Raw genomic sequence first — 26,650 nt, 5'->3', positions numbered from 1 at the left:
GCTTCACCTGGCTCGCAGGGAGCCCTAACTGGCGGGAATCGCTGCCTGTTGCTGCTGCCTTTGAGCCTGGATGCCCCCGTAAGATCTGTCGGCGTTGCTGGAGCTGGATTCAGACCCTGTTGCTGCGTCCTCCTGGAAATGTGCTCCTGCCAATAGCTGAGCCTGTTGCTGCCTGATTTGCTGCTGCTGCATCCTGCTGAATTTGAGCCGGCTGTTTTTGTAGCTGAGCCTCTAACTGTTGCTGTAACAGAGCCTGCTGCTGCAATTGAGCCTGTTGTAATTGAGCGGTGCTGCCTTACGTAATGAGCATGTTGTCTGACAACTGTGAAAGACGACCTGTACCTGAACCTGTCTAGCGCCTAGTAACAATCCGATTGTGCGCTGGCTCAATTGCGCGCAGTGCGCCATATCTAGGCCAACTCCGCGGCTGAAGCGGGTGGATAGTGGATTGGTGACTGACCTCAACGAGCCCTCGGCATGGGAGGCGCTGGCTTGCGAGCATGGGAGTCAGTTGCTCAGGAGCTCCGCGCGGTGGGGGGATCCTCGTGCTGTGAACAGACTGCCGACACTGTGTCGGACTACGCCAGCTAGAGGGTCATGCTGCACTCCACATGTACGCGTTTACTGTATGCGCCACTTCGGAAAGCCCACATACCCAGGTGAGCCCCACCCACATTCCCCTTCCCCCCAAGACATCTGTAGGACTGTTGCCAATATGAACTTGAGGGTGCTATCGGCAGGGGTGTCTCCAGCAGAGGGATGAGGGAGGAGGCTAGTGGGCGTGGGGGTGGGGATTGGGGGCTCCTGTTGATCCACAGACTGCAGCAGAGAAGACTGTCCCGGGGCAGCCTCGGAGCCACCCCCCGGGTACGAAGCGGGCAGGACGGGGTGAGAGCTGGAGGGGCTGGGGAAAACAGGGAGCGCGGAGGAACTGCTACGGGAATAAGACGGAGCCCCCGGCTCCGCTGCCTGCTGCAGGGGTGGCCGGGCTGCTGTAGCCGTTGGCATGGACTGGGCAGGGACCCCTGCCACCACTTGGCTGTACAGAGGGACAGTCATGGGATGCTGTAGCTGAATGTGGTACAGCTGAGGGACATGGGCAGGCTGTTGCTTCTTTTGCTGCTGCTGCTGCTGTAATTGAGCCTGGTGTTGCTGCTGCTGTAATTGAGCCTGTTGCTGCTGCTGTAATTGAGCCTGTTGTTGCTGTAGTAACAGGTCCTGTTGAACTTGACTTGGCTGTTGTTCTTGAGCCTGTAACTGTTGCTGTAGCTGAGCTTGTTGCTGCTGCTGCTGTAATTGAGTCTGTTGCTGCTGCTGCTGTAACAGATCCTGTTGCTGCTGCTGCTGTAACAGATCCTGCTGAATTTGAACTGACTGTTTTTGTAGCTGAGCCTCTAACTGTTGCTGTAACAGAGCCTGCTGCTGCAATTGAGTCTGTTGTAACTGAGCCTGTTGCTGCTGCTGTAATTGAGCCTGTTGTTGCTGCTGTTGTATTTGCGCCTGTTGTTGCTGCTGCTGTAATAGAGCCTGTTGTTGCTGCTGTAACTGAGCCTGTTGAACTTGACTTGGCTGTTGTTCCTGAGCCTGTAACTGTTGCTGTAGCTGAGCCTGTTGCTGCTGCTGCTGTAATAGATCCTGTTGTTGCTGCTGCTGTAATAGAGCCTGTTGTAATTGAGCCTGTTGCTGCTGCTGTAATAACATCCTGCTGAATTTGAACCGGCTGTTGTTGCTGTTGTTGTTGTAACTGGGCTTGTTGCTGAGCCTGTAACTGTTGTTGTAATTGAGTCTGTTGTTGCTGCTGCTGTAATAGATCCTGATGTTGCTGCTGCTGTAATTGATCCTGCTGAATTTGAACAGGCTGTTTTTGTAGCTGAGCCTCTAACTGTTGCTGTAACAGAGCCTGTTGCTGCTGCTGCTGTAATAGATCCTGTTGCTGCTGTATTTGAGCCTGTTGCTGCTGCTGCTGTAATAGATCCTGATGTTGCTGCTGCTGTAACAGATCCTGTTGCTGCTGTTGTAATTGAGCCTGTTGCTGCTGCTGTAGTAACATGTCCTGCTGAATCTGATCCGGCTGTTGTTGCTGTTGTTGTTGTAACTGGGCTTGTTGCTGAGCCTGTAACTGTTGCTGTAGCTGAGCCTGTTGCTGCTGCTGCTGTAATTGAGCCTGTTGTTGCTGCTGCTGTATTTCAGCCTGTTGCTGCTGCTGCTGTATTTGAGCCTGTTGCTGCTGCTGCTGTATTTGAGCCTGTTGCTGCTGCTGTAATACATCCTGCTGAATTTGAACCGGCTGTTGTTGCTGTTGTTGTTGTAACTGGGCTTGTTGCTGAGCCTGTAACTGTTGTTGCAATTGATCCTGATGTTGTTGCTGCAGTAATAGAGCCTGATGTTGCTGCTGCTGTAATTGATCCTGCTGAATTTGAACAGGCTGTTTTTGTAGCTGAGCCTCTAACTGTTGCTGTAGCTGAGCCTGTTGCTGCTGTATTTGAGCCTGTTGCTGCTGCTGCTGTAATAGATCCTGTTGCTGCTGTATTTGAGCCTGTTGCTGCTGCTGCTGTAATAGATCCTGATGTTGCTGCTGCTGTAACAGATCCTGTTGCTGCTGTTGTAATTGAGCCTGTTGCTGCTGCTGTAGTAACATGTCCTGCTGAATCTGATCCGGCTGTTGTTGCTGTTGTTGTTGTAACTGGGCTTGTTGCTGAGCCTGTAACTGTTGTTGTAATTGAGTCTGTTGCTGCTGCTGCTGTAATAGATCCTGTTGCTGCTGCTGTAATTGATCCTGCTGAATTTGAACCGGCTGTTTTTGTAGCTGAGCCTCTAACTGTTGCTGTAACAGAGCCTGCTGCTGCAATTGAGTCTGTTGTAATTGAGCCTGTTGCTGCTGCTGTAATTGAGCCTGTTGTTGCTGCTGCTGTATTTGCGCCTGTTGTTGCTGCTGTAACTGAGCCTGTTGTTGCTGCTGCTGTAATAGATCCTGTTTTTGCTGCTGCTGTTGTAATTGAGTCTGTTGTAATTGAGCCTGTTGTTGCTGTAGTAACAGGTCCTGTTGAACTTGACTTGGCTGTTGTTCTTGAGCCTGTAACTGTTGCTGTAGCTGAGCTTGTTGCTGCTGCTGCTGTAATTGAGTCTGTTGCTGCTGCTGCTGTAACAGATCCTGTTGCTGCTGCTGCTGTAACAGATCCTGCTGAATTTGAACTGACTGTTTTTGTAGCTGAGCCTCTAACTGTTGCTGTAACAGAGCCTGCTGCTGCAATTGAGTCTGTTGTAACTGAGCCTGTTGCTGCTGCTGTAATTGAGCCTGTTGTTGCTGCTGTTGTATTTGCGCCTGTTGTTGCTGCTGCTGTAATAGAGCCTGTTGTTGCTGCTGTAACTGAGCCTGTTGAACTTGACTTGGCTGTTGTTCCTGAGCCTGTAACTGTTGCTGTAGCTGAGCCTGTTGCTGCTGCTGCTGTAATTGAGCCTGTTGTTGCTGCTGCTGTAATAGAGCCTGTTGCTGCTGCTGCTGCTGTAATACATCCTGCTGAATTTGAACCGGCTGTTGTTGCTGTTGTTGTTGTAACTGGGCTTGTTGCTGAGCCTGTAACTGTTGTTGCAATTGATCCTGATGTTGTTGCTGCAGTAATAGAGCCTGATGTTGCTGCTGCTGTAATTGATCCTGCTGAATTTGAACCGGCTGTTTTTGTAGCTGAGCCTCTAACTGTTGCTGTAGCTGAGCCTGTTGCTGCTGCTGCTGTAATTGCTCCTGTTGCTGCTGCTGTAATTGAGCCTGTTGTTGCTGCTGCTGTAATAGATCCTGTTGCTGCTGCTGCTGTAATAGATCCTGTTGCTGCTGCTGCTGTAACAGATCCTGTTGCTGCTGTGCTGTAATTGAGCCTGTTGCTGCTGCGGCTGTTGTTGCTGTTGCACACCTGTTGAACTTGAAATGGGCTTGTTGCTGAGCTTGACTTGAACAACGACTGTTGCTGTACTGAGGCTGTTGTTGACAGTACTGATTGACCATGTAATGAGACTGTGACCGACGCATGTACAACGACGGACATTTGCTGTGCTGACTGTATGAGCCTGTTGAACTGTGCTGCTGCTGTAACGACGATAATGTGACAATCGTACGACTGACGCCTGTTGATGCGCTGATTATTCAGCCTGTTGCTGCTGCTGCTGTAATAGAGCCTGTTGCTGCTGCTGCTGCTGTAATACATCCTGCTGAATTTGAACCGGCTGTTGTTGCTGTTGTTGTTGTAACTGGGCTTGTTGCTGAGCCTGTAACTGTTGTTGCAATTGATCCTGATGTTGCTGCTGCTGTAATAGATCCTGATGTTGCTGCTGCTGTAATTGATCCTGCTGAATTTGAACCGGCTGTTTTTGTAGCTGAGCCTCTAACTGTTGCTGTAGCTGAGCCTGTTGCTGCTGCTGCTGTAATTGAGCCTGTTGCTGCTGCTGCTGTATTTGAGCCTGTTGCTGCTGCTGCTGTAATAGCCTGTTGTTGCTGCTGTTGCGCCTGTTGTTGCTGCTGTAACTGAGCCTGTTGTTGCTGCTGCTGTAATAGATCCTGTTTTTGCTGCTGCTGTTGTAATTGAGTCTGTTGTAATTGAGCCTGTTGTTGCTGTAGTAACAGGTCCTGTTGAACTTGACTTGGCTGTTGTTCTTGAGCCTGTAACTGTTGCTGTAGCTGAGCCTGTTGCTGTTGCTGCTGTAATTGAGTCTGTTGCTGCTGCTGTAATTGAGTCTGTTGCTGCTGCTGTAATTGAGCCTGTTGTAATTGAGCCTGTTGTAATTGAGCCTGTTGTTGCTGCTGCTGTAATTGAGCCTGTTGCTGCTGCTGCTGCTGTAATACATCCTGCTGAATTTGAACCGGCTGTTTTTGTAGCTGAGCCTCTAACTGTTGCTGTAACAGAGCCTGCTGCTGCAATTGAGCCTGTTGCTGCTGCTGCAATTGAGTCTGTTGCTGCTGCTGCTGTATTTGCGCCTGTTGTTGCTGCTGTAACTGAGCCTGTTGTTGCTGCTGCTGTAATAGATCCTGTTTTTGCTGCTGCTGTTGTAATTGAGTCTGTTGTAATTGAGCCTGTTGTTGCTGTAGTAACAGGTCCTGTTGAACTTGACTTGGCTGTTGTTCTTGAGCCTGTAACTGTTGCTGTAGCTGAGCCTGTTGCTGCTGCTGCTGTAATTGAGTCTGTTGCTGCTGCTGCTGTAACAGATCCTGTTGCTGCTGCTGCTGTAACAGATCCTGCTGAATTTGAACCGACTGTTTTTGTAGCTGAGCCTCTAACTGTTGCTGTAACAGAGCCTGCTGCTGCAATTGAGTCTGTTGTAACTGAGCCTGTTGCTGCTGCTGTAATAGATCCTGTTGCTGCTGCTGTAACTGAGCCTGTTGTTGCTGCTGCTGTAATAGATCCTGTTTTTGCTGCTGCTGTTGTAATTGAGTCTGTTGTAATTGAGCCTGTTGTTGCTGTAGTAACAGGTCCTGTTGAACTTGACTTGGCTTTTGTTCCCGAGCCTGCAACTGTTGCTGCTGCTGTTGTAACTGAGCCTGTTGCCTTTGCCGTAATTGAGCCGCCTGTTGTTGCTGTAGTAACAGGTCCTGTTGAACTGGACCTGGCTGTTGTTGTGGCGGTGGTTGTCGTTGCTGAGACTGTAATTGAACTTGAGATTGTAACTGAGCCTGTTGCTGCTGCTGCTGTAACCGAACCTGCTGCTGCTGTAACGGAGCCTGCTGCTGCTGCTGTAGTAACAGATCCTGTTGAACTTGAGCAGCGTGTTGCTGTTGCTGCTGCTGTTGAGATTGGGCCTGCTGTTGCAGATGCTGTTTTATCAGGTTCTCCTGCTGCTGCTGCAGTAACAGGCCCTGTTGAACTTGCACCGGCTGTTTCTGCTGTACTTGCTGCTGTTTTTGCGATGTCAATCCAGCCGCTGGCAGCTGGCCCTGCTGAAGGACAGCCGGCGTTGCTTGCTGTGCTGATACCTGCGCACCTGTTGCCTGGTGCTGCGGCGACTGCATTTGCATCGCCGAGTGTTGTCGTTGCAGTTGCTGGTGTTGAGAGCTGTACACAGGCTGCTGCTGCTGCTGTACCGACGCCGGTATGCAAACCTGCTGAGTGTGCTCTGCTTGCTGCTGCAAGGGGAGATGAGCCAGCTGCTGGTAGCCAAGCTGCGCCTGCTGTAGTAAATAATGCTGCTCTGCCTGAAACTGTGCAGCTTGCCCCATCGATGCAGCTTGCTGTCCCGGCTGCTCCTGCGGTAGAAAAGCCTGCGGATCCACCTGCTGTTGCATTAAGTGCTGTTGCATTGAATGCGCCTGCATTTGCGACTCGGACATTCCCCCAATCAATTGCAACTGCTGTTGGTGAGTCAAGAAAGCTTGATGCTGCTGCTGCTGCTGCTGCATTAAGGCGTGTTGAAGCTGTAAGGAGTCCTGAACCACAGACGGGTGTTTCTGGAACCCTGCAGGCTGGGCCTCAGCTGGCAGTTGATGCTGCTGCTGCGATAGGAAAGCCTGCTGTTCCATTTGCTGCTGTCGCATTAAGTGCTGCTGCTGCACTTGTGACTCGGTACTACCTCCATGTAACTGCAAATGCGACGGCTGCTGAGACAAGAAAACCTGTTGCTGCTGCTCCTGCTGCATTAAAGCCTGCTGAATCTGTAAGGGGTTGGATTGGTGCTGGGAGACCTGTGCTGTTTGAGATTGATGCTGCGGCTGCTGGACACTTTGAGGTGGTACAACTCGAGCGCCTGCGGAATCGCTCGGATCCACGACAGCTGCCGCCGTCTCTGCAGGGCCCCCTGTTTGGGGACACACCCCGGTCCGGAAAGCCTGCGTCTGAGTCTGGGGGAGAGCCACCAGGCAGGGGCCGGGAATTGTGCTGGAGGAGGCAGGAGCCGGGCCGGTGGAGGAGTCCAACAGGACCGTGCCAGACCCTGCCTGTGACTGCAGCTGGGTCAGGGGCTGCCCCTCTGTCCCACGAGGCTGCAGAGAGGCATCAAGATGCTGGAGGGGAAAAGGAGGGGTGGGGGTGTGAGGGAGGGATAGGGAGAGAGACAGCGTAAGCATTACATTAAAAGGAGCAGCAAGCTCTGAAGTAAAAGGGTTTTCAATTTGCGCAGATTTTATGCAGGGTGTGTCAGAAAGGAGAAGGGTGGTGTTATTAAGTTTCTTTTAGTATTTTGAATTGAGCTCTATTATAGATAGATAGATAGATATATACACAGACAGATAAACAGTGTAGTAAACAACTTTTTTTTTTTTTTTTTTTAAACACTCACTGTGGAAGCTGACTGCCACTTACTGTCTCGTACTCAATTGTAAAAGGTGAGGGACGGACCTTGTTTTGTTTCTTTATATGCTTTACCAGACCTCTCTGTGCTTTACAATGCTTCTCTATGCTTTACCAGACCTCTCTGTGCTTTACAATGCTTCCCTGTGCTTTACCATCCCTCTCTGTGCTTTACAATGCTTCCCTATGCTTTACCATACCTCTCTGTGCTTTGCAATGGTTACCTATGCTTTCACAGTGCTTTATTACTCTGTGCTGTGCTTTAACTGTGCCCCAGCCTTTTCCCAAAGTGACTTACAGAGACTAGGGGGTGAACTCTGCATCATCAACAACTGCTGCTGCAGAGTCATTTCCAATAGGACCTTGTTTGTTTTACGTCAGTGGCTGAGCCGGGATTTGACCCCCGTGGTATTGAGCACTTTTCTAAGAGGAGGGAAGTTTTTCATAGAAGAAAAAGGTGTCTCACCGCAATGCCTTGCTGGTAGCTGCCCAGCTGTGGTTGGTGAGCCTGCTGGTACTGCTGGTGCAGTCCCAGGTCAGCCTGCTGCATGCTGGGAACCTGGTGGTGTCCACTGAGGAGCTGGTCAGCGCTGGGGTCTGAGAACACAGCGGGACCGGCACAACTCTCCCCGACACCATCACCTGACACGGCAACACAGAGCACACAGTGAGCAGGTCCTGACTCTTCTAGTTTCAATAACACTGATGAAGGCACTAGAGCCCAAACGCTGGTCTGCTTGACTCAGTCTCTGCTAGTTTCTATAACACTGATGATGGCACTAGCCCTAATCTGCTTGTAGGTTACTAAATAAGTAGATTATCTCTGTAATAAATGAGTCATACCTGTGAAAGTGGAGCTCTGCCCAAGCTTCTGCTGCAGTTGCTGCTGCCTCACATGCTGGTCCACCTCAGTAAGCTCCTCAACATCTCCCAGGGTCCCTCCAGTCACTGGCGCCACCACCGTCGTCACGCCCCCTGCAGGCTGGCTGAGGGAGGGCAGCAGCCCGCTGAGCTGGGAGCAGGCGGAGATGCTGCCCCCTAGCGAGGGGGTCTGGGAGTCGCGACGCTCCTCGTAGCCGCGCAGCAGCTGCCGCGTCTCGCGGGACTTCTTGATCAGCATGACCCGGTCGCGGATCGACTTTGAGACGACCTTGGAGTCGCTCTCATTGAAAAAGCCGGATTTCACCTACACAAAAACGACAATGATGAAGACAATGTTTATCCCATGGTTACACTCTGCGTTGACCAAAGCTCAGCCAGGTTTGCTGAGTTTATTAGACCTCTCTGTGCTTTACAATGCTTGCCTATGCTTTACCAGACCTCTCTGTGCTTTACAATGCTTGCCTATGCTTTACCAGACCTCTCTGTGCTTTACAATGTTTGCCTATGCTTTACCAGACCTCTCTGTGCTTTACAATGCTTCCCTATGCTTTACCAGACCTCTCTGTGCTTTACAATGCTTCCCTATGCTTTACCAGACCTCTCTGTGCTTTACAATGCTTCCCTATGCTTTACCAGACCTCTCTGTGCTTTACAATGCTTCCCTATGCTTTACCAGACCTCTCTGTGCTTTACAATGCTTCCCTATGCTTTACCAGACCTCTCTGTGCTTTACAATGCTTCCCTATGCTTTACCAGACCTCTCTGTGCTTTACAATGCTTCCCTATGCTTTACCAGACCTCTCTGTGCTTTAAAATGTTTGCCTATGCTTTACCAGACCTCTCTGTGCTTTACAATGCTTCCCTATGCTTTACCAGACCTCTCTGTGCTTTACAATGCTTGCCTATGCTTTACCAGACCTCTCTGTGCTTTACAATGCTTGCCAATGCTTTACCAGACCTATATGTGCTTTACAATGCTTCACTGTGCTTTACCTCATTAATTGTGCTTTTACTATGGGACACTTTTAAATTCACATATTGTGTAACGTAGCCTATCTGAAAAATGTCCATTGCTACAACCCTCCCATTGCCATCTCTCTCCCATTGCCACGCCCCGAGCCCCTCCCACTCCAGTCTCTCACCATCTCCTGCGTCACCCCCTCTGGCAGGTCATTCTCCAGGTCGTAGCTGAACTCGATGGCCTCGTTGTCTTTGTGCTTCCCTTTCAGCTTCTTGGGGTCCTCCACCCAGATCCGCAGGGCCAGGGAGTCCTTCACCCCGTCATCGTCCTCTGCCAGCTCCACGCGCACCCCGGTGTCCTCCACGAAGAAAGCGTGGGTCAGGAGGTCCTTTATAGAGAGTCTGCAGGGAGGAGGAGGAGACAAGAGACCACTTAGAGCTGACACACACACGCACGCACACCTCGAATTTTAGGATTGAGGCATCATTTAAAAAAAAAAAAAAAAAAACTAACAAACAACAACAAAACTATACCCACCTCTCACTTTTGTTCTGCCGGATGCACCCCCCAATGATCTCCTTTATCTCTGGGTCGCTCACCTTCTCGAAGCTGGCGGGTTTGATGCCCTGAGAAACGAAGCACAAGAAACGAGCAGCTGAAACTCACTCGGGTACTGTCTTATTATCAAGACGCTACATCTCCAGTTTGGGAAATACAACAGCAACAACAACAACAACAACAACAACAACAACAACAACAACAAGCTGTTTATGATTTGCATTCAGCTGCTTAAGAGTTTAAACTTTCACAGCCTTAGTCTAGATCGCCGAGCCAGGCTGAGTTCAGCCTTTCAGTTTTTTAAATAAAGCAGTCGACATCTTTGCATGCTGTAGTTTGGGGCTAGATCTGTACGGAAGTACCCTGAATGTTCTGTACCCCTCTCTTCCCCCATCTACCCCTCTGTACCCCCTGTATCTCTCTCTACCCCTCTATACCCTCCTGTACCTCCCTCTACCCGTCTACCCCTCTGTACCCCCCTATACCTCTCTGTACCCCCTGTATGCCCCTCTACCCCTGTACACCTCTGTACCTCCCTGTACCTCTCTGTACCTCCCTGTACCCCCATCTACCCGGGCACTCACGCTGGTGACCTTGCGGTAGATTTGGGCTGCGTTCTGGCACTCAGAGTACGGGTATTCCGAAGTGGCCATCTCCAGCATACACATGCCAAAGGCGTAGACATCCACAGAGTCATCATAGTGCTCCTCGTACATCTCGGGAGCCATGAACTCAGGGGTGCCTGCAAGAGAGATCTGTTCATTTAACATTGTGACAGAGTCAAGGAAACTACAACATGAGATCAAACAAACAAAAACAAATAACAACAACAAATAAATAAATGTTAACAAGGGAACATTATTCAGCAGCTTTCATTGGACTCTATGAAGCTGAGTGAGTTCATTCTATATAGAGGGTGTGTGATTCAAGATGTTAATAAAGGAACATTATTCAGCATCTTTCACTGGACTCTATGAAGCTGAGTGAGTTCATTCTATATAGAGGGTGTGTGACTCAAGATGTTAATAAAGGAACATTATTCAGCATCTTTCACTGGACTCTATGAAGCTAAGTGAGTTCATTCTATAGGGGGATGCTAAAGTTTTGGCCACAGCTAATTATATATATTATATGGCAATTTTTATTTATTGTTTTTATAATAAACAGCCAAGATCCAGGAAGTTAAACAGAATACACATTATTAAGCACATAATGTGAATGATCAAACAGCAGGTAATCCATGTGTTTCTTTATTTAAATGCTTGTATGATAGATGACTGTGCTGTCAGCTTGCTGAGCACACTGCTACATTTCTGCACTGATTAAAAAAAAAAAAAGAAAAAGAAGGAACGATTTGAAGAATCTTTCCGACCGGGACAAAAAGGCTGAAAAGTGGGGCAATGCCAGCTGTGCCGGGGCGTCTGGTAACTGCTGTTTTGGGGTGACCGTACCGATCACGCTCTTGGCAAAGGAGGTCCTCATGAGCGTGGCCAGGCCCAGGTCGCCAATCTTCACGGAGCCAGTGGGGCCGGTGATAAAGATGTTGTCGCATTTCAGGTCCCGGTGGATGATGGGAGGGGTCCTCGTGTGCAGGAAGTGAAGGCCCTTGAGGATCTGCCTGCACCAGCTTCGGAGGACCTTCGGCTTCATCACTTTGAAGCGTTTCAGGTACCTGTGGAGAGACCCAAGCAGTCGCCACGGAGACAATCGACAAGGACAACGGTACTTTTTTAAGGGTTTTGAAGCAGACCTCGGGTCAGTTACAAGTTGTGCAATCATACAGCAGCTTGCATGGGATATTGGGATAATTCAGGGGGGTGTCATACTCCCAGCCCTCGAGGGGCGGCACGGTCTTCTCTGGTTTTCAGAACTACATTTCCCATCATCCTCCTGCTCACTGGAAAATCCATCTCAGTTCCATATGTGAGCAGGAGGATGATGGGAAATGTAGTTTTGAGCAGTCCATGCAGGTACATGTAATCAAAACAATACGCACACCTTACATAAACAGCTGTAGCAACACATGGGAGTCTGTAACACAATCAAATAAAAAAGGTTCTCATGTAGCCTTTAACTTAACTGATCTTACTGTTTGTTCAGCTGGACGTGTTTAATGTGTTTTACAGCTCAGGGCGGAGCAAAAGCTTAATGAACTTTTTGAGAGACAAAACATCTCTGCTCATTTAACGAAACTAGAAGCGAACAGCTAAGTTAGCTATTTTCGGGGTTGACTTCAGCAGTATGTTTTTGATCGTTGTGATGACTCTTTCAGTGTCCAATAGAGAATGGGACTGACAATGACATTTAGAAATCGCTGGTGAGATCCCCACAGAGCCTTCAATGAGTCACAGGTTCATTCGGCTCAGTAAACATTATTCCTCACGTGACTTAGAAGTGCTTGGAACTGGGGGGCTGGGGGCTAGGAGCTGGGGGCTTGGACTAGGGGGCTGGGAGCTTGGGGTTAGGGTTAATTTGACAGCTGATCTGCACCTATCAGATTTTGCTTCCTTCACAGAGGATTGCAAAGACATGATGTTTTGAGTGTCCCGCACTCACGTTTTGAGGGTGCCGGAGGTCATGAGCTCAGTGACCAGGACGATGCACTTCTTCCCCTTCAGAGAGGACTCCCAGGAATCGTAGAAACGCACGATATTGGGGTGCTGGAGCCCCTTCAACATCTCCGCCTCCTCCTTGAAACGTTGCTGCTCCATCTTGGTCAGCTTCCGGTCCTGAAAACACACACACAGCATCTTTTGGACTGACAACACACACACACACACACACACACACACACACACACACACACAGCATCCCTTAGACTGACAACACATACACACACAGCATCCCTTAAACTGACAACACACACACAGCATCCCTTAGACTGAAAACACACACACACACAGCATCCCTTAGACTGAAAACACACACACACAGCATCCCTTAGACTGAGAACACACACACACACACAGCATCCCTTAGACTGAGAACACGCACACACACAGCATCCCTTAGACTGAGAACACGCACACACACAGCATCCCTTAGACTGAGAACACACACACACACACACAGCATCCCTTAGACTGAGAACACACACACAGCATCCCTTAGACTGAGAACACACACACACACACACAGCATCCCTTAGATCCCTTAGACTGAGAACACACACACACACACACAGCATCCCTTAGACTGAGAACACACACACACACACACACAGCATCCCTTAGACTGAGAACACACACACACACACACACACAGCATCCCTTAGACTGAGAACACACACACAGCATCCCTTAGACTGAGAACACACACACACACACACAGCATCCCTTAGACTGAGAACACACACACACAGCATCCCTTAGACTGAGAACACACACACACACACACTGACAGGCAGTCACACACACACACACAAACAGGCAGTCACACACGCTGCATATAAATCAGATTTTATTCTGTCTTGACTTTTTGATTTGTTTTATTTGGGTATGACTCCCACACAATGCAAACAGGAGAAATGAATTATCTGAAACTCAAGCTGGGCTGCTGCTCGGGGGTGCTCTGTGTCCGACCCAAAGCACTTACTGTGAAAAATGAAAAGGGGGGGGGAGGCGTAACCCATTAATGTCTACCCTTGCTGTGCTTAACTACAATTTGCACATGAATCAATGGCCCACGGGGGGGTCTTGACATGCTGATAATGGGATAGTTATCTTGTAAAGGATGGCTTGTTATCGAGCAGGGAGAGGTGAGAAAACAGTGCTATTCATTCCTGACTAAGCTGCATGGGGAAGGGGCTGGATATCACAGCATGGGAAAGAACGTCTTCACTTCTCAATATAGGCGTACAAATCTAAGTGTGACACACACAGACGGACGGACGTACAGACAGACAGACGGACGGACGGACGTATAAACAAACAGAAGAATGTAGGCAGACAGACAGATGGAACGACGTAGAAAGACAGACAGACAAACAGAAGGACGTACAGACAGACAGATGGACAGAACGATGTAGACAGACAGATTGACGGAAGGATGTAGACAGACAGAAGGATGTACAGACAGACATACAGACGGACGGAAGGATGTAGACAGACAGACAGATGGACGGAAGGATGTAGACTGACAGACAGACAGAGACAGATAGAAGGATGTAGACAGACAGACAGATGGACGGAAGGATGCAGACAGACAGAAGGAACGATGTAGACAGACAGACGGACAGAATGATGCAGACAGACAGACAGGCGGACGGACGTACAGACAGACAGACAGACGGAACGATGTAGACGGACGGACGGACGGACGTAGACAGACAGACAGACAGGCGGAACGATGTAGACAGACAGACAAACCCATATTTCCCAGTATTTGGATACCCTAGATAATGTCAATGCCAAGTTTCATCCCAAATTAATAAGTGGTGGTTTGCCAGATACATTACAAGGACAATGGATCAATTCACAAGTCATGCCAGGCTGCTGTTTGTTTTACAGTGCGAGTGAGTGTTGATTAACATTCAGAAGACTGCCTCTCTGTTACTGAGCACCCAGAAGTAAATGGAGGAGAGAACAAAGCTGACCCACAAACGACTCGATCAGTGGTCTGCAATTATACAGGGGGCCACCGAAGGCCACAGCACAACAGACAAGAGAATAGGCAGCTGATTATTCCGCAGACGGTTCTCAGTCTGCTTTCGTGGCGTGCCCAAGCAACAGGGCAGACAACGGGCAGGATCGCAGGCAGCTGTTCGTCAAACACAGAGCTGCTTGTGAAGAAAACCGAGTTCAACATAATCAAGGTTTTATTGTGCAGCTTGCAATTCAGCAGCAAGCGCTGGCAGATTTGATCATTGCGAGTAGGAGTAGGTGGGTGAGAGAGACAGAGAGTCCTTGAAAGGACTGGTTTAGCTTGTTCTCAAATCATGATTTGTCATACACAGAGTTGAAACTCAATGTGACAGGCTGTGTAAAATAAACAAAGAAATAAAGAAATTGAAAGAAATTAAAATATTTTTACTTTTACTTTTTTACTGTTTGTTAAAAATCCCTAGCTTTCAAAACCCTGGCTATGATATTCAAACCATGCTTATCTTTAGGCTATAAAAAGGATTTTGGGGGACAAATTCGCTTCCAATCGGCTGACTGCCACTTACTGTCTGGTACTCAATTGTAAAGGTGAGGGAAGGACAGCTGGAAATTCCTTGTTTTGTTTTTTTAATGTGCTTCCCTGTGCTTTACCAGACCTCTCTGTGCTTTACAATGCCTCCCTGTGCTTTACCACACCTCTCTGTGCTTTACAATGCTTCACTATGCTTTACCAGACCTCTCTGTGCTTTACAATGCTTCCCTATGCTTTACCAGACATCTCTGTGCTTTACAATGCTCGCCTATGCTTTACCACACCTCTCTGTGCTTTACAATGCTTCCCTATGCTTTACCAGACCTCTGTGCTTTACAATGCTTTCCTATGTTTTACCAGACCTCTCTGTGCTTTACAATGCTTCCCTATGCTTTACCATACCTCTCTGTACTTTGCAATGCTTTCCTGTGCTTTACCAGACCTCTCTGTGCTTTACAATGCTTTCCTATGTTTTACCAGACCTCTCTGTGCTTTACAATGCTTCCCTATGCTTTACCAGACCTCTCTGTGCTTTACAATGCTTTCCTATGTTTTGCTAGACCTCTCTGTGCTTTACAATGCTTCCCTATGCTTTACCAGACCTCTCTGTGCTTTACAATGCTTGCCTATGCTTTCACTGTGCTGTATGACACTGTGTTGTGCTCTTGCTCTGGGAAACTCCGATACCGGGGGTAGTGGGGGGGTTGGGTTGGGTATGAGACTGTACCTGCAGCTCACACCAGGCCACCTCCACCCAGGTGTCGGTGTCCAGCCCCTTGTAGACGGTCTTGAAGGCTCCCCTGCCCAGCTCTATGTCGAACTTGAGAAACCGGCCCCCGGGCGAGGTGGCCACTGCCTTCATCTCCGCCTCCTCCTCCAGCTCCCTTTCTGTCCTCACCCTGGCCGCGGCTGCGATGGCAGCAGCTGAGCCAGCCGGTGCGGCGATGTTGGCCGGTTGATTTTTACCGGGGGTGGAGTTGCAGGTTTCCTGAGGGTCGCGGGCTGCAGGTGGCGGCGTTGAAGACAGCGGGGCCCCGGGGATGTTGGCAAACACGCTGTCGGAGCTCTCCGTGCGAGTCGTGCCCCGTTTAGCGATTTCTCTCTCCTCCTCCTCTTCCTCACACAGCTCCACGCTTTTGCGGAAGAAACGCTTGTTGTTCTCCCTCCCGCCACTAGAGGAGCCGGACTTGGAGACCCCCACTCCCTTGGCGTCGCTAGTGTCCATCGCGCCGAGCGAAGCAGGGTGCTTTATTGTCAGGGAAGGGGAAGATGGAGGGCTTGAAGCAGAGAGCGGCGCAGTAGAAACGGTCAGAGGGACCATGGCTGCGGTTTTGCCTGGGCCAGCGCCGTTTCTGCTGCCCCCAGGGCTGCTGTCGCTTCCCCCCTCTCGCTCCAGCACCCTCCTCTTCTCCACACTCACTCCATCTGTTTTTTCCGATTCCTCTGTGCCAGCTGGTTCGCCGCCGTCTGTCGCCATCGAAAAGTCTTCCTCTTTTCCTCCCTCCCACTCTGTCTCCTACCTCCCCCTCTTCCTCTTCTCCTCCTCCAGTCGACTGTCTCGCTCTCTCCTTTCCTCCCTCACGACATCCTGACAGCAAGTTGTAAACTTGGGCTGTAAACTTTTAGTCCTTAAAACTATTAGAAAATAGCAATGAATTTTAATTTTAAAAAATATATGTATCTTTACAGTGTTTTGTGTTGTCTGGTTTTGAATCCGCTAGAAAGTGAGAGAGAAATATAATTGGATACAGCGATGTCTTCAAGTAAATCCTGAAAGAAAAAAAAAGAAAAAAGATCAGATTTTATCATCAGAAAGCAGATGATCTGGAAAGCTAAACAAGTTTAGAACCACTACAAACACTTGCCTCTCCCTCGATAATGAGTTTAGTTATTACAGTAAGTTCCGTGGTATAATAAAACAGCTGAAACCTGAACTACAACTCCCAGAATGCTCTGCGCTTCTTGCTGCTGCACAGGCCTTCACATTTCCAACAGCCAGAAATTGAACTACAACTCCCAGAATACTATTTGCTTATCTGCTGCCACAGTGGCCTTCATATTTCCAACAGCCAGAAACTGAACTACAACACCCAGAATGCTGTGAGCTTTTTCTGCTGCCGCAGTGGCCTTCACATTTCCAGATCCTGTTCAAGCAGACAGTGCTTGAGACAGGCAGTCTGACAGGAGGCTGAACAGTGCCTCGTACTGACAGGCTGGGATCAATCAAAGGCTTTTAAAACAGTGTAACGAAGCGAGGTGGAAGCACGGTAAAGCAGAAGGCAGCCTTGTGAAGCACGGAGAGAGGCGTGGCAAAGCAGAGGAGGTTTAAAGGAGCGCTGAGCATTGATTCTCAAATCTCTTACCTCTTGTCTGCTTTACAACATTAGAGCTGGTGTCTCCCTCTCTCTCTCTCTCTCCCTCTGGTTGTGTCGCTGATTCGTGAAGTTATTCCCTTACATACGACGATACAGAGGAGCCAGTGCATTAGTGCTGTACAGTACAGAGCTGCGGCAAAGCACCTGATCTGCAACACGTCATTGATTAAGTACCTGGGAACACAGCAGCAGCAACTGCTAATCTACACTGTGGCCAAAAGGTTCGTATTGCCTACAATTTTAGGAATTTAGACGTCACGTAAAAGAACTATAGGGATTTATTTAACATCATGCAATCAAAGAAACTACAAATTTATAATCACAAAAAATCTACTGGAAGCCATTCAAAACCCTTGTAATGATTTCTTCCCTAGACCCCCCTCTTGCCCCCTCCACCGACAGATTAGCTGTACCGCCCCCCTCTGCTCCCCTGCTTCCAGAGCCCGCTCCTTCTCCACCCTCGCCCCTCAGTGGTGAAGCGACCGGCCCATGGATCTCAGGACTGTCCAGTCCCTGACCCCCTTCCGGCGCCTCCTCAAGACACACCTCTTCAGACAGCCTCTGTAAACCTCATAGCTCTCGACTATACTGGACTATACGGCACCCAATTGTACCAGTGCTTGCATCAGCTTGTACTTGTACTGAACTGCTCCAAACCTTGCTGTATTCAACTTCTGCTCCTACCTATCACTACTTACTGTATCTTGTGTTTGATTCTACTCCTATAGGTATCTGTAATCACGTTTTTTGTACTTGCTCTTATTTGAAATCGTTCTCACCCCTTTATTGTACTCGCTACCTGCTCTTACTCGCTTAATAATAAAATAATTGGTGATTACTAAACTTCTCCTCAATTTGGTATATCGAATTATTTTTAGGCTCAGCTCACCACTACCACCCCTGCGCTGACTCAGGAGCGGCGAAAACGAACGCACGCTGTCCTCCGAAGGCGTCAGCCGCCCGCTTCTTTACACACTGCAGACTCACGTGCAGCGCCTCAGAGATACATATTATACTTTATAACAGCTCTTATCTGCAATGTGATATTTTACAATGTGGTACTTTGTACTGTGATATTTTGTAACAATTGTAAGTCATCCTGGTTAAGGGCGTGTGCTAAGAAATAAATATATAAATAAATAAATAATACAGTATTATTTGGTGTTCAAGTTAAAAAATGTCACATTTTTCAATTTTCGTTTTTGGAAAACTCCAAAGCACTGTGTAATTCAATATGTTAACAAGGGAACATTATTCAGTAGCTTTCATTGGACTCTATGAAGCTGAGTGAGTTCATTCTATATAGAGGGTGTGTAATTCAATATGTTAACAAGGGAACATTATTCAGCAGCTTTCACTGGACTCTATGAAGCTGAGTGAGTTCATTCTATACAGAGGGTGTGTAATTCAATATGTTAACAAGGGAACATTATTCAGCAGCTTTCATTGGACTCTTTGAAGCTGAGTGAGTTCATTCTATAGGGGGGAGGTCTTCCAAACCGAAGTATAAAATACATGCAAAAGAAGAAAAAGATTTTCAAGAACAGAAAAGGGGCTACCAGCAAAAACTTTGTGAAGTGCTAATAAGGGGTGAGGAAATTGATTTTAAAACGTTCTTAGCATTCCCTTAAAGGGGATCAACGATGCGTCCTTCAGAGAAGACGTAAAACAAACAAGGTCCTATTGGAAGTGACTCTGCAGCAGCAGCAGTTGTTGTTGATGCAGAGTTCACCCCCCTAGTCTCTACGAGTCGCTTTGGATAAAAGCATCTATATATGACTCACCATTGATAATGATAAAAATAATAATAATAATGCCGGTGCTTATAAAAGGTATGAAAATGGATTTGAAAGAAGCACTCAGAGACACAGACAGACAGACAGAGATTAATCCCTGTGGCTCATTCCAAATCACATTAATGAATCACTACAGGTCTGACCACACACAGCATCTGCCTTCCTGTGTGTGTCTGTCTGTCTGTCTCCTATTGCATAGCAGTTTCACCCATTCCAGGTTTTACTACCAGCTTGATCAGCCCCAGTGTGTCTAGGCAACAAGCTCAGGTGTGTCTTATTATTAAACTCCCAGTGAAACCAGGACTGGACCACACTGCTGTGCAGCGGGAGTCTGATTCCCAGCCCTGCGTGTGTACATACCATCGCCTCCACTACGTAAACAGAGGCTAAACTCCACTCTCCTGGAGGATACAAATGTGGCTTTTGAACGAAATGAAAAAAAGTTTTGTTTTTTTTCCCCACTAGTGACAGAAACACCAGACTTCTGTTTGCAAGCCTGCAGAACGGTTCTGGGTGACGATTCGAACTTGTAACCCACACTCTGCATGTCTTAGGGAATTGAATTCTGTGTTGTATACCTGCTAAAAGCCTGACTGCCCCTGGGGTCTTAGAGCAAGCAGACATCACATTTCATGTATTTATTACTGCAGAGAGGGCTGACACAGGAGTAACAGGAGTAAATGATGGTATTTTTACTGTAGTCAAACTATTTAGTATGTCAGCAACAGCCATCTCCCCCTGCCTGGAATTCAAAATTAGAGCCATCAATCTGAGGGACATCTGAGCATGGCTTACATGTCAACAGTGTACAGAACAGTTCAATTTAACAAATGGCAAAGAAAAATAAAGCTGCATTTTGCACACAGGCTACACACACAGAGGGACAGACACACACAGATACACACACACAAACCCCCCAACCCCCCTAAACACACACACACACACATACACAAACCCCCCAACCTCGCCCTAAACACACACACAAACCCCCAAACCTCACCGTAAACACACACACACACAAACCCTCCAACCTCCCCCTAAACACAAACACACACACAAACCCTCCAACCTCCCCCTAAACACACACACACACACACACAAACCCCCCAACCTCCCCCTAAACACACACACACACCCCCCAACCTCCCCCTAACACACACACACACACACACACACCCACACACGCAAACACAGAGACAAAGACACACAGACACACCACACACACACGCACACACACACACTATAGCAGAGCACAGTTCTGTATCTTGGGCATACCCCATAAAAGACACCAAAGTAAAAACCAACAGCTTACTGAAATGCACCCAGGCCATCGGAGCACAACAGACAAGAACTGCTGAAATATTCAAAAACTGAAAAGTGTCTAGACTGTCTCTCCTCTCTCCACAGATACACCAATCAAGTATATATATATATATATATATATATATATATATATATATATATATATATATATATATATATTCATATATATATATATATATCAATATCATATGTCTATATATATATATTATATATATATTTATATATATGTGTCTATATATATATATATAGTGCTGTATATTATAAAGACATTTCAGAGGGCTGTATCACATCAATATCAGGGTCTAGTGCTGTATATTATAAAGGCATTTCAGAGGGCTGTGTCTCATCAATATCAGGGTCTAGTGCTGTATATTATAAAGACATTTCAGAGGGCTGTGTCTCATCAATATAAGGGTCTAGTGCTATATAGTACAAAGACATTTATAAAGACATTTCAGAGAGATTTCATTATATAACTTGACTTCAAAACGTCAAAAAACTAGGAAGTTGTTTTTTTTTTTTTTTTTTTTTACAGAAAAAGCATTCGCTGGGCCACGGCAATTTTTTAAATGAAAAGGCTTAAAGATATTGGATAGGCTTAAAGATATAGGAGAGAGTGTGTCTGTGGTCTGTGGTCTGGACAATGGGAAGCATGCTTCTTTGTGTAAAACGCTGAGCTGGTCTGACAGTAATGGGTTGTTTAATTAATAATTAGATGTATGTTCTGCAGCCTCTGGCAGTCTGTCGTGAAGTATCGGTCAGGTGGGAAGGGTGGGGCTGATGCACTCTGCAGTAAAATGTGCAACGAAAGCTGCGGCTAAAGGACATTTTAATACTCAAGACAGCAGGCTTTTTTCTTTTGTAATTCTGTCTCAGAGTACACAGGGAGACTTTACTGCTCATCCCAGACACTTTGAAAAGGAGCAGTTACAATGTGTACATATGATAGACAGGCAGACACACACACACAGTCACACTCAAACACGAGCGCACGCACACACACTCACACAGGCAGTCACACAGACAGACAGTCACACACACACACAGAGCCCCACAATCCTATTCAGTCTGAGATTCAAGCAAAGATCGCGGCCTTGGTCTCTTTTAATCTTGAGCACGCAGAAACCAAATGCATAAAAAGGACTGAACACTGCGTCAGCTGCTGTCTTTCAACCTCAAAACACCATCGGTAAGAAATCAATACTTAATAACAAACTTCAGAAAAGCAATCAGCTGTCCACCACAAACAAAGATTTTCCAATGCCAAAAGTTACCATAACCAGACCCTGCAGCACGGACCTCCAATGCTGATCCCCCCCCCCCCTCCTGCTCTGCGCTGGACTTGCCTGACCTCAGCACTGTGTTATTGGATCCTTTGCTGATGCGCTATCCTTACACTACCACTGTAGATACAAATTGCCTTAATCCCATTTTACTTCATATTGTATTCCAGCAGCATTTGAACCGACTGTCAGCTACACTGTTTAAATATTCTGTTTTTTGCATTGTAACCCTGTGCTGCCCTGCAACACCTGTGCAAGTCACCTCGGATGAAAGGCTTGGGGAGATTTGAGTCAGCCACCACTCAATTGTTTTAATTTAAAACGCCGAGCAACTGCGTAGCCAGAAGAAGCAAATCTAAAGACTAGCCACAAAAATCAGTTTTAATATAAACTGCATCAGCCAGGCTCCGGTCAAACACGTTTCATTGCAGCACTGCATCCACAGACCATAATACCAAGTATCTTCATCGTAGAATCTTTTTTATATAGCGCCTTTCATACTGGACCACCATCACAGAGCGCTTTACAAGATACGAGACTAGGGCGTGTGAACTATGCATCAGCTGCAGAGTCACTCACAACAACGTCTCACCCCAAAGACGCAGCACAAGGAGGTTCAGTGACTCGCTCAGGGTCACACACAGAGAGTCGGGCTGAGCTGGGATTTGAACCTCCTGGTTACAAGCCTGTTTCTTTAACCGCTGGACCACACAGCCTCCTAATTTACATGTCATTGCTGTGAACTATTCTTTACCTGCAGAGACAATATATAAAGTGCCTATATATATATATATAGCAAGGATAGCAACCTTGTGAGTGGTATATTTTGCATTAAAATGTAATGAAATCTGTAGAAGAGACAGGCACGTCACTATATAAAAGAATACAGAGCCACCTATCAAATAGAAAATCAATAGTTCAGCACTTTGCAAGGAACAGACGCTAAAGTTTGTGTTTTTTAGAAAAAAAAACAAAAAAAAGGCAGGGCACAGCAGCTCGTTACATCATTAGCTATTACATCACAAAGACATTAGATTGAAAGAGAATTAGCATGTGTGGTTGCCACGGCATCAAAAAAGCCTATAAAACCTCCAATGTGTTTTGAAACACGCTTTCCCTTGACAAAGCATGTTGAACATACTTTGAGAAGTCAGATCTTACATACAAGAACATAAGAAAGTTTACAAACGAGAGGCGGCCATTCGGCACCATCTTGCTCGTTTGGTTGTTAGTAGCTTATTGATCCCAGAATCTCATCAAGCAGCTTCTTGAAGGATCTCAGGGTGTATCGGCTTCAACAACATTACAGGGGAGTTGGTTCCAGACCCTCACGATTCTCTGTGTAAAAAAGTGGATCCTATTTTCTGTTCTGAATGCTCCTTTGTCTAATCTCCATTTGTGACCCCTGGTCCTTGTTTCTTTTTTCAGGTCGAAAAAGTCCCCCTGCGTCAATATTGTCGATACCTTTTAGGATTCCGAATGCTTGACTCAGATCATCGCGTCGTCTTCTTTGTTCAAGACTGAATAGATTCAATTCTTTTAGCCTGTTTGCATATGACATGCCATGCCGTGGATCAAAAGAAACTTATCACTGTTATAACACATTAATTTTTTTAAAAAGTAAGGTATATAAATGATGGACATTGACGAAATTTTTTGGTTTCTTTTTAAGCACTCGATCCTTCATCCTTGCCCATGGCAGTTAATTGGACGCTGGATACGGAGTGATTTCAGCTGCTGAATTGCAAGCTTGAATAAAAGCAATGAAGAAAAACACACAAAAAAAACAATATGCCACGTCTATCAAGAAAGCAGAGCGACAGTATGACCAGACACACTCTGTCAATGACAGGACACCAACCACGAGACCAAGAGTCACAGCACCTGCCCGAGATCGACAGATCATTCTGCAGCATCTTCGTGATGTCAATCAGCACAATAAAAAGTCACTGCGCCTGCTCTGAAACAGAGTTTGTCATTTTTCAATCACAGCTAGTGAATTTTATCCAAATATGTGATGCGTTTCTTTTGATGCTCAAATAGAAGTGACTTGGCCCAAATATTACTGTATCCAGCCAGAAGGAAACTTATTCATACAATTAAGATGATTTCTACTGCACCGGAGGGGCAAGGCAGGTACTCTGCAGGTTCTTTCAAAGGTCAGGCAGGAGCAAGACAGCACAAGCAGCTTAAATCTGGGTCACATTTCAGGCCTTAAAAATGAGTTTGTCAGCTCTCTGATAAAATTTGCCACGGGTTCCGGCAACTGAAGCAGGAAGACAACTGAATTGAAAGTCAGGCATCTGGAGCCACAATGTGTCGTTAAAACGTCCCCAGGTTCACTCACATTGTGCACGCAGCAGCATCAGCAGTTTTTCAGCATGTATAACCCGAAAGCCAGACACCTTAGCAGGGCAGGTGACACCTCTCTTAGATGAGATGCGAAAGCAGTGACAGCTGCCGGTTTCTATATACTGTGCACACCTGTGACCTCTGCACAGGAGAAAAAAAAACATGCATACTTGCACCCTAACAAAGACAAGGCAGCTTATGTCTGCACTCTGGGATTGGAATCAGACTCCTATTGCATAGCGGTGTCACTCAATCCAGGTTTTACTACCAGCTTGATCAGGCCAGGGCATGAAGTCAACAAGCTCTGGAGCTTCTTGTTAGAGCAGGGCCTCCTGGCTTTTGTTCCAGCCCAATTAATTTTTTTTTTTTGTACAGTTGGAACCCGAAAGCATACCGCCTTAGACACTAGGCAGTAGGTCTAGGAGTGCCTACTTTTGGAACAAGTTCAGGTTGCACACCTGGACCTCTTCAGTTGATCAAAAAGGGCAGAATCGCAGAAGTCAAACTGCTTTGGAATCAGACTCCTATTGCATTAGCAGGGTGTCCAAACAATCCTGGTTTTACACGCAGAGTTGATCAGCACGCGTAACTGATGTCACAACAAGCTCTGTCCAATTCTTGCAGGTCAAACAATGCCGCCATAGACTGCGGTCCTGGAGGACCAGTGTCCTCCTGGCTTTTGTTCCAACTGTTCCCTAAATTAGTTAATTGGACCAATCAAGCACTTATTAGAAGCTTAATTGGTCCAATTAATCAACTTAGTGTACAGTTGGAACAAAAAGCAGGAGGGGCACTGGGCCTTCAGGACCAGGATCAGGCACCCCTGTGTTAGACACAGCAAAACCAAGAACGAAGTCAAACTGCTTTGCAATTGTCGTATTACCATCCTGTTACACGCAGTAACACGCTGTGTAACTTGATGTCTGTATTTTGCCCCTGTCAATTCTGCATGTCAAACAATACCACAAGGTTCGTCGTTTCAAACCAGCAATCAATCTAAAAATTCAGCTAAGACACTTATCTATCTATCTATCTATCTAATTTTCTAATTATCTTTTTCTATTTCTATATATATATATATATATATATATATATATATATATATATATATATATATAGATATATAGATAGATAGATAGATAGATAGATAGATAATATATAAGCTCAAAGAGCCAGCTGCCCAACGTTTCGATGTATAACTGTCTGTATAAATGATTATTTTTATAATTCGACTAAACTAAACCATTCCGAGTTAGAAAAATAAATAAAATAAAAAATTTACAATTCAATTCAAATTACTGAATACCATCTCATATCAGTGAACACGAATACAGTTTGACTACGATGGCCGCTTTGTTATTGCTATTATTATTATTATTATTATAGGCTACCGTGCTTTATCAAACACGAACACAACACACAAATTCTAGATGATCAATGGTCTTAACACAGCAAGATTTCAAACCTACAATAACACTGACAATCCTAATTCCATGTGTGTGCGTTTTTTCTTCAATGTGAACCTGTCACGTAAATAAACATTTTGATGGCAACTTAGTACGAGCTGTGCTATCGCACGCTAGTGATAAATAATTCAGTGATTTTTAATCAAGCATCAGCATTCACCAAGGCGATATTATTTTTAAACTTTATTACATAAGAAAATCACATTTTCTGGGCAGGTTCTCTCAACAAAATGCAACAACCGTTTAAATCCCAGACCACGGTTTCGATAAAAAAAAAAAAAAAAAACCGTCTCATCCGTCTTTCTACTAAAGAAACCTCGGCTCAATCAATTGGTATACGCAAAAACACCGAAAGCAAGGGTTAAGAAAATGTTTAATTACCTTTATATTTATTTAAATCGTTGTTGTTTGTTTTTTTCACAGCGGCCAGTGTCGAGGTTTTGTTTGTTCGGAAGAAAACGGTCAAAGTCTTTCTAGAAATATATATATATATATATTATATTATGTCATATATATATTCTAGTATATGAGTGTATTCAGTAATATTAAGACAGTGTCATATTAAGATTTTGAGCGTGTTAATTCCAAAACCAGTAGACGTGGTGTTCTGTTGCGGTGTGCCACATCACTCGGAGGGGTATTGTGACTGGTTGTTTTTTTATTGAGGTGGTTTAACTGGTTTATTTTAAATATATTTATCCCCTCTCGTCTCTCTCTGTCTCTCTCAGTCTGTAACGGCGAGCTCGCATTTACCCTCGAGCGCCGGCGCGCTCCTCCCGGAACAACGGCGGCGGCGCGCACGTCCCCGACCCGCCTTTTTTAAAAAAAAAATTAAATAAATAAATAATGGCGCCAGCTATCCCGCATCATCTGGGGGGAAATAAATGAAATAAATATTTTTGTTCCACAAACAATGTCGTTATCATAGTTTTTTTGTTTGTTTTACATATGCATAAATTTTTTTTTTTTACTGCATATGTAAAACAGATTAATCTCTCTCTCTTTCTCTTTCTCTCTCTCTCTCTCTCTCTCTCTCTCTCTCTATATATATATATATATATACAGTATTGTGCAAAAGTTTTAGGCAGGTGTGAAAAAATGCTGTAAAGTAAGAATGCTTTCGAAAATAGACATGTTAATAGTTTATATTGATCAATTAACAAAATGCAAAGTGAGTGAACAGAAGAAAAATCTACATCAAATCAATATTTGGTGTGACCACCCTTTGCCTTCAAGACAGCATCAATTCTTCTAGG

The 26,650-nt window shown here is 46.1% G+C and overlaps 1 protein-coding gene across 1 annotated transcript; it reads right to left on the bottom strand.

Annotated features, from left to right (window-relative positions):
* Positions 1–24: 24 nt before the first annotated feature.
* Positions 25–25,858, bottom strand: LOC121328973 (mediator of RNA polymerase II transcription subunit 12-like). The gene is made up of 14 exons (XM_041274132.1): positions 25,776–25,858; positions 15,527–16,569; positions 12,223–12,395; positions 11,118–11,338; positions 10,251–10,408; positions 9,646–9,734; positions 9,290–9,509; positions 8,109–8,451; positions 7,732–7,907; positions 4,974–6,979; positions 4,051–4,078; positions 2,557–3,727; positions 656–1,034; positions 25–193 (listed from the first exon to the last, which is right to left on the bottom strand). The coding sequence occupies exons 2-14, from the start codon at positions 16,274–16,276 to the stop codon at positions 25–27; spliced, it is 5,883 nt and encodes a 1,960-aa protein (XP_041130066.1). The 5' UTR covers positions 16,277–16,569; positions 25,776–25,858.
* Between the last annotated feature and the right edge of the window lie 792 nt (positions 25,859–26,650).

The sequence above is a fragment of the Polyodon spathula genome, chromosome 16 (assembly GCF_017654505.1).
Source record: "Polyodon spathula isolate WHYD16114869_AA chromosome 16, ASM1765450v1, whole genome shotgun sequence".
In the NCBI taxonomy this organism is placed as follows: domain Eukaryota; kingdom Metazoa; phylum Chordata; class Actinopteri; order Acipenseriformes; family Polyodontidae; genus Polyodon; species Polyodon spathula.
This window is presented reverse-complemented; position numbering and strand designations above follow the sequence as displayed.